The sequence below is a fragment of the Corapipo altera genome, unplaced genomic scaffold, assembly GCF_003945725.1.
Source record: "Corapipo altera isolate COAL_440 unplaced genomic scaffold, ASM394572v1 49, whole genome shotgun sequence".
Taxonomy (NCBI): Eukaryota; Metazoa; Chordata; class Aves; order Passeriformes; family Pipridae; genus Corapipo; species Corapipo altera.
Window position 1 is genome coordinate 17,007,984 of NW_020884879.1, and position 8,903 is coordinate 17,016,886.

The 8,903-nt window shown below is 43.6% G+C and overlaps 1 protein-coding gene across 1 annotated transcript; it reads right to left on the minus strand.

Annotated features, from left to right (window-relative positions):
* Positions 1-2: 2 nt before the first annotated feature.
* On the minus strand, positions 3-7,882 carry SBSPON (somatomedin B and thrombospondin type 1 domain containing). Its single transcript, XM_027638887.1, has 5 exons — positions 7,598-7,882; positions 2,511-2,705; positions 1,845-1,935; positions 854-1,030; positions 3-187 (listed from the first exon to the last, which is right to left on the minus strand). Exons 1-5 carry the CDS (start codon positions 7,842-7,844, stop codon positions 70-72), a joined length of 828 nt encoding a protein of 275 aa, XP_027494688.1. The 5' UTR covers positions 7,845-7,882; the 3' UTR covers positions 3-69.
* Between the last annotated feature and the right edge of the window lie 1,021 nt (positions 7,883-8,903).

Consider the following 8,903-nt stretch of genomic DNA (forward strand, 5'->3'; position numbering starts at 1 on the left):
GATTTCTTGGCATTGATGTTAATATTCTCAGTCTTTTTGTTGTTGCTGTTTTAAAGGTCTTTTAAACTTTTATGTAAAAATAAAGCTATGCACCAGGGGACATGAACAGTGTTCCAGTTGCCGAATCTTCTTCCAGGTTCCTTGGCACTGAGAGTTGCCAATTGCTTCCCAGTGTAAGATTTTATCTCTGAAATGTGACAATAAATGAGGAATTAGAAGACTGAAAATTGTGTATTTCATGTTAATGGGTTATGTAGTATAACGTGTCAGAAGATTTGATTTGCTTCATCATGTAGGACTCATCTAGCTCTTGAAATGGTTTATGGAGCAGGCACTATATTCTAAAGTATATATATACAGGATGGTGGATTGAGTATCTGGTTGTACAGGTATCAAGTTGTATGCATATTAATGAAAGTATGGATCAAGTAAAAATCTGTTATGAATAATAAATATCTACTTTCACATTTAGTTTTCTATAAACTAGGTATACAGGTTTGAGGGGCGTACTGATGCACCACTATTATACCTGCAATCAGATTTAGATTATGGCAGGAAATACCATTTTTATGTAAAAGTGCCTGTAACTGTAAAAAGTCCTCTTGCACTACAGAAGTTGCATTATTCTTTCACAATTGTAAATAAAGCTTGCAAAGCATTGAACTCTTATATTGAAATTACTTCCCAATTCTGTGAGAACTGAAAGGGTAAACCTTCTGAGCTCTACAAGTGGTATGAGCTGTTTCATTTTTTAAGTGTAATAAATGCAACTTTTAATGAGACCTTGAGAAGGTTTAACTTCTGTACTGGGTTTTGCTCCAGAAGAGAGAGCAGAAAAAAAGGCTTTCTTTACCCATCTGCGTTATGGCCATCCCCAGCACAGCGATGCGTGTCGGTGTTCATAGCTGGAGGCTGGCAGGCGACGCACACAGTGTGTCCTTCACGTAGGTACTGCATCCAGCGAGCATATGGCCGATACTCCAAGGCACAGTGGTCTGAAAGTGACTCTGTTCTAAACTCCACACAGTATCTGCTCAGCAGAAAAAGCACTAAATTAGTTATGATAAATAAAGCACAAGCTTTATCTTTACTTTGAATGTACTTACCAAACAGATGGTATTTGTGAAGTGCAAGTTAGACATCATCATTGCTAACAAGTCTCTTTCTGACCTAATCTAATCAATGGATTCTTAAAAACTTTCTGCGAACTATTTCTCATTCTGTGCTCCAGTCCAGTGCTTTATGTTGTGTTCTGTATTCTTAAATTATGTTGAAAAGCAGAACTTGGTAACCCATATTTTTGCTTCTATTCTGCTGAAGGAGAAAATGGAAAAGAGACTAAGAATACCAATGGGATTTATTTTTCTGGGGAAAATAGCACAGGACAAAGCATTATGAGCTTACAGACCCAGTAATAGCCTAATTTAAACTTTGTAGCTATCTCTACTGGTAACCAAACAAAATTTTTTATCTATTGTGTCAATTAGTTTAAAAAAAAAGGTCTCTTGAGACCAATCACATTCAACCCACTCTACGAGTTCAGAGGCCTAAGTCTAATTTCTTAGACTTATGCTTAGGACACATTCAGCTTTGGTTTAGCATTATGTACTGTTGGCTTTCAAACGCAGCTGTCATCACATTTGCCACGATCCCAATGTCTAATTCAGGACAATTAGCAAGTAATAAAAAACAACGTCTAGAACATGCAAATAAACTGCATGAAAGAAAACCCGTACAAGCTATAGCTTATTGTTTAATTGTTGCAAATTTCATTACATTTTTCTCTATAGCCAGCTACTTTGTACTGAGCAAGATGACCCACATGCATATGATAAACAGATTACCCAGCTGCTTCTTTGTCTGAGGGCCAGAGCGAAGATACTGCTCGTCGTTTTCTTTCTTTACCGTATTCAGAGGTTGTTATGAAAGCAGGGACTGAGGAAGAAAACAGTTACGGTAAGGCAGCAAGACAATAGCTGAGCCATATTTCAATTACTGTAACGGCGGATGAATGAAGCAGGAGCTTGTGGATGGTTATGTGATGTTGGCTGACTTCACTGAAAAAATGGTAAAATGTTGGCAACATCAGATGTCAACCCCATTCCCTGCAGCTAAGCTCTCCTTATTCAGAAGAAAAATATCTAGAAATGGATGCCGTCTAATCTGAGGAAGTAAGATGTGCTGGAATCCTACAAAGAGTACTCTTTCCTGTTTCATGCTGAATTTGTGTTCTAACTTTGCACAGATATAATTTGATACTTTCTGAGGGGCTTATGTCCAGAAACTGAAGGGAGTGCATGCAGCTTAGTTTACTTAATAGAAATTAAGAAATGCCAGAGTGGGGAAAAAATAATAAAATAAAGAGCAATATGACAGTAGAAAGCAACATTTTCAATTGTATTTTTAACCACCTATCTATGGATAGATGCTTTTTTTTTTTCCTTTTCATTGACATCAGTAAAATTTATGGCAACCTGGATGGACACAATGTACAGATAAAGACAGAATACCATGTTCATGGCCGCAGTCCTCCCCCTGGTAAGTCAGGTATTCCAGGCAGCCAGCCTTCTCCTCCAGAGCCGGACAAGGTTCCCCACCATTTTTAGGTTCCTGTTGTACGTAGCGCCTGCGTATTCGCAGACCAGGATGACACTGTTCTGCACAGCCACTCCAATGACTCCACTCCCCCACAACACACGGAAGAGCTGCAAAGGAGTATTGAAACATTACTAGTAGTCAAGGTTTCTGTTTTATCCTAATTGCTCTCAAAAGCTTGAAGTATTAAGACTATGTTGGGGGGTTTTGTTCTGTTTGGAGGTTTGGGGTTTTTTTCCTTTTTTACTTTTATTTTAAAAGTTTTAAATGCTCTTCCAGGAGTTTTGCATCCTCAGATTTAACATTCAAACTTGCCTGCAGTGCTTGGCTCCATATTTGATCCCTTGTGTATAAACAAACAGCCCCTCATCAAAACCTTTCACTACAGCTCTGAGGTTCTTCTGTACCCTCTTCTGAAGCATACAGCATTAGCCCCAAAGGAGACTAGTTTAGGGATTATCTAGACCAGAGTGGTCTGACCTATGCTGGCGGTTCCTACACCACCAGATTTTGTTAAAAGGCTGGAACATAAAGTAGCAGAACTCAGGAAGTGTTTCAGCACTCTTGATTCCCCTCAGATTGATTTCTAACCCCTTTTTCCTCAACATTTAAGAACCAGTGCCACAGCTTTGTTGCCCTGTTATACGCAGAGTGTTGTACTCCATGGTTCTTGCTGCAAAGACAATTGTTGGCGAATATTTTGGGGCCCTGCTTATTCCCAACTATAGAACAGTCCACTGAACATTTGAATTTTAGTTCTCATGGGCAACAAACTTTCTCTGAACTTAACCAAAACATTGTGGAAAAAGTGCCATTATTTTGAAAGTAAACTGAATTGTAAGAAAATGCATTTCCCTCTAGCAGAGCATCAATAGCACAGGTACCATATACTCACACCTTTGATCTCTCCTAACCCAGCCTAATAGAGATTCAAAGAACTTCTCTCTTTGCACATATTAAGTGTGCTCACTGAAGATCTCAGATGAAGAAAGAATGAAAACTGCTTTGGTTTGTATTTTGTGGCATTTTTCTGGCAACTATTGAAACCTTTAGCCCAGTTGATGGCCTTTGATATGTTTTTGATTAAATAACATCCAGGTTCTTTAGAAACAGACTAAATCATCATATTATGTAGAGAATGAACCCTTATTTCATGTTTGACACTTCTAACCTTTCTGTGAGAGCTGTACATGGTAGACTTAGCATCTCTCATTTTCAGCATTGTCTTTAAACTCAAAAATCAGATCTGTTATCCAGTAGCCATTTCCTTCCTTTAATCCCATATTAGCACCTTGATATGCAGATAGCATCAGGACTAACATCACATTTTCCATGCAGGAAACTCCCAAAGAGACTAGTAACTGCATAACAAATAAAGCAATGACTTCATGTCTTACTGGAATTAAACCAAGCTGACAGTTAAATACTGATCATCTGTGGCAATACATGGCAATTTTATGGTCATCAAGATTTAGAACAAGAAGGATGAATTGCCTCAGTCATGTGGAAAAATATGAATATTGGGTTGCTAGAATGGAATTTAGTCAGCGGGATAATAATGTCGTTCTTGCAGTCAGTACCCAGCAACTATTAAGGGACAGTACGTCAATTTTGTGTCTCATTGGAAAGATGTCAAATTCCTCAGCATGACAGAGAATGGGTCCCAGAGATGATATACAAGGAACAGTGTCACCTTTTGAAATATAAAAAGAAGTATCAGGGACCCATAGCTACATCTTTATGGTCTCTATGTTGCTATTGTTTCAGCTTAGTTAATATGACAATGGTAGATGATGATTTGTTGAAAAATGAGGGAGATGCAAGTCAAAGGAACCTGAATTATAGGACTTGTGCTCAGATACCTACTAAAATGTGGAAGCTAGTGGAATTTCAAAAATACACAAAAAAATTACATTACTATCTTATGAATCACAGATTGAGTGGTCAGAACTTTTTTCTTGTCTTCCATTTACAGCACTGTGAGTCATAGATCTTTTTTTCTGAGTCAAATTCCATTTAATTTTTTCCCATGTCTGGAAAAAAAGGAGGATTACTATATGTTAATTGCACAACATACGTTGCAATGTATAAGGATCTGTGGATTTTTCTCAGAGTAACCACTTCACTTCAAGTGACAAGCTCATTCATTTCTCAGCTTTCTTCTTGTACAGTAGTTCCTATTTAAAATGCTCTCTGTGTACAAAAACATTCTTTCATCATTTTTAGAACTATAAAGAAATTTATTTTAAACTCTTGGACTTAGGTTCAGAAGTCCCTGGGCTTCTGCTGAGCTATCTACTTATAAAGTACTAGATCTACTGCAATTTTTAGGCATAACAGAATTTAAGTGTGCCATTGGCAGCTTTAGGACGCCCCTCCCTTCAGTGTTTTCTATTATTTTGGAGCATTAGTTTTTTATTATTCTTAACACATTTCTTGATTACCTATCCTTGAGGCACTTTACACTTTCCCTAAACACTTCATCCTGTTAAATATTTGCGAAAGGATGAAATGTCATTTCAGCAGGTGCTGAAATCAAGAGTGGTGAACAGGTTGACAAACAAGCTGTAGTACAAGAACCATTGATCACCTTTCTTCACATTTATGTTTTCAAGTTTTGAACTTTACATTCAAAACAGTGAACTATGCCAATAAACACTCTTGATGTCATTAAACACATAGACAGAATTTACAAAGACTCAATAGGGAGACCTTGATATCCAACAGGAACAAAAACAACTTTAAAATTTCCAGCCATACTTGTGTAAGTTGATACCAACTCCCACTGGAACTATTTGGAATTTCTGTTTATACAAAATACAACTTAATGACTTGCCATGGAAATTATATATGATCATTTGCCTTTAAAAGAATGACTTGTGAATTTTGTGAAACTTGGAAGATTTGTAGTTTTTGAATGTATGAGTTCGAGGATCACTTTCCCAGGCTACTAAAATCCTGCCCTCCCATGCTACACCCACCCATGCCAAATGTGCTGTTAACTCTGCTTGTGTTAGCATTGGAGCTCACACAACTGGGCAGCGAGGCAGTGCAGGGAGTTGAACCAGTCAGAAATGGGTAATAGAGAAAACAGAAATAATTCCCTGTGGGTTTACCTCCCTGAAGTGGGCCGCCTGGCTCTGGTGCAGGAGAGGTAGAGAGAGAGACTTCACGGAGACTCCATCTTCCTGCCTGGATCTAGGGCACCCACTGCCCACACAGGGTACAAGAGAGAGGCGGCACAAACACATAATGCCTTTTGAGGAAACCACCGCTGAACATGAGACAAAAAATACCATCTCGATAACAGTGGGGCATCATCAGATGCCAGAAGTCATGGTAAGGAAAGTGTTTAAACTAGAACTTTACAAGCACAAGTTTGAGCTTCTTTTTGAAGAGCACAGAAATTTTTATTGGATTAGAGCTTCATTTTAATGCTAATACTGGGCATGTTTATCTGCTCTCTCCTTTTATACTTGAATATTAAAAATCATATTATTTACCGAAAATATGTGATATGCTCTGACTGTATGACAAGCAAGCATTTTGTCAGTAGTCCCCCTATTGATTTTCCTGAATGATAGAACATTGTATTTTAAAAATGCTAATTTTAAAAATGCTACCTTCTGTTATACCCTGTGGTGCATTTTTTTCCCCATGTTATTCTGGTGAGATTATTTAGTGGTGAGAGAACTGACTGTATTTCTTCCGGAGACCTGAGGTCAGAGTTCTGCTCTGCTGAGTTCTTCTGTGAAGCTTTATATCCCTTAGGACGTGTCTACAGCATCTGACAGTTGTACTCCCCCTTCCCAGTACAGGCAGACATAAGCCAACTTGGGTCCCAGAGATATGTGGCTGTGTCAGCATGGCACTGAGCCTGCTAAATACACCCTAATTAGCAGAACTGTGCAGCAAAGGCTCATGACTTTTTGGCTGTAGGCTGGCATATGTCCAGCCAGCTGGGAGGAGACATTAGTCTGAGTACTAGTGCTGCACCTGCAAAGCAAGGGCTGTGTCCAACATCAAAGACAGAGGGAGGGAGGACAAATTGTGAAGACCCCAAAGAGTAGAAATACCACAGAAAGAGGCAGTGTGAGTATCTACAAGGTTGCTACTCAGTTTGGTAGAACTGGACCACTTTTCCTGCTTGCCACTGCTGCCTTGGGGGCCAGGCCTTCCCCCAAAGGCTGGCAGAGGACTCTTTTACAGAATGACAGAATATTCTGATTTGGAAGGGACCCACGAGGATCATCGAGTCCAACTCTTAAGTGAATGGCCCTTATGGAAATCAAATCCATGACCCTGCCATTATTAGTGCCACATTCTAAACAAATGAGCTTGCACTCATTCTCCTATGCTTATTTTAAAGCCCTTGCCTTCACAGTAAATCCTTGTTGATTCATACCCCTAGAAATGGGGCCAAAACCTCACAGTGGGGATTTCCCCAATCATTTCATTGCCATTTGTTTGGCAGGATGTGAGGAATCAGCTGAAAGGTACAGACCGGTGCTAAATGAATCTCCCTGCTGTCTCTGTAATTGGACACACCTCCTGCAATCAATGTGTGTTTGGGACTAGCACGAGGATAAAGTAACAAAAAATTGTAGAGGTAAAATAACTTCAGACCATCACTGTACTACAGCCGATCTGGAAACCTTGCAGATGACTAGTGAGAGAAAATTCTCTGCCCCCCTTCCTGCGCCTGCCGCTGTTCTGGCACTGCCCCAGTCTGGTCCCTCTTCATGCCCTGGCCCCGGGGCTGGGGACGCCGGGGAGGGAGGAATCTGGCCCCCCCGCAGCCCTCAAGCCCATGACCGCACGCCCCAGCTCCCAACCCCAGCGACACCTCCATCCCGCGAAGCCTCGGCAGGTAGAGAGATCCCTGTACCTGGAGAAAGGGCTGAGGGTGCGGGGTCCCACCCGGGCCGCGTCCGACCCGCGCCCCTCTCGCCGGGGCCGCGGCCCTGCCGGACCCCCCAGGGCCGGGGGCGGACGCACCTACCTGGACACGCCTGGCTGTGGTCGTGGCAGCAGTCCCCGGCTCGCCGGCAGCCTCCGTCGCAGTAGCAGGTCCCGTATCCCCCTCCCTCCCTCCATCCCTCGCCGACGCAGGAGGCATCCCGGCCCTGGCAGCACTTTCCCGAGCAGCTGCCCCCGGCCCCGCTCCCGGCCCACAGCAGCCCCAGCCACAACGCTCCCGACAGCGCCGAGCCGCCCATCACCGTGCTGCCCATCACCGTGCTGCCCATCGCTGAGCCGCCCCGACGTGAGGATCCCGCACCGCTGCGCTGCGGCCGCCACGGGCCCCCGGCGGAGCGGGGCGGGCTCGGCGGGCAGGCGGCGGGGCCGGGCGGGGGCGGCCGGTGCGGTCCTGCCCGGCCCTCCCTGTCCTGCCCGGCTGGGCAGCCGGGCCGGCTCAGCGCCCCGAGGGGCACCGGGCAGCGGCAAAGCTTCGGGGTGCGGGGGGAGAGGGAGCCGGGGCAGGTACGGTGTCCTGCCAGGTGGTGGTTGTTTGCCGCGGGGTCCCCATGGTAGAACCCATCTAGCGATGTCCCACACAGCGATGTTCTTTTTGTACCGGGATGTACTGGGACTTGCACAGCCATGTCCCACACAATAGTGTCCCGCTTTGCACGGACTCACACTGTGACCCTCAAGTGATGTCCTGTGCAGGGATGTCTCAGACAGCAGGACCCATACTGCCGTGTCCCACACAGTGATGACCTGCAATGCACCCCATGGCAGTGTTCCACGTGGTGATAACCCTCACAGCAACATGCCACACAGAAACGTCCCAGGGACTCTCACCAAGGTCCTACACAGCAGTGTCCCACACTCCAATAACCCCCACAACGTTTCACACAGTGATGTCCCTCCCACAGAGAGATGTCCTGCACAGCAGGGTCCCATGTATTGCTGAGCCACAGAGAAATGTCCTCCACAGTGGTGTCACACAGCCATGTCCTACATAGAACAGATATGCAGAGCAATGTTCCACCTGGCACTGTCCTACACAACTGTGAACTGCTCAGCCATACCCTGTACAGTGTTGATGCACATCACAGTGACCCGCACAACTGTCCCAGAGCGTCCCTATCCATCTCCACACAGCCCAGTGGCTGGGAGTGGCCTGGGACCATGAAACAAGATTTATTGGTACAGGCACTTTCTCATTTCAGGTCACATCCCACACAGCCAAGAGCATTTGCTGTGTTATGTTTTTCATTTTCTTTCTTTTTTTTCTTTTTATTTTAAACTGTTTCCAGAACAAACAAAAGAAGCTGTACTTGCAGGTGCACAAGGAGAGT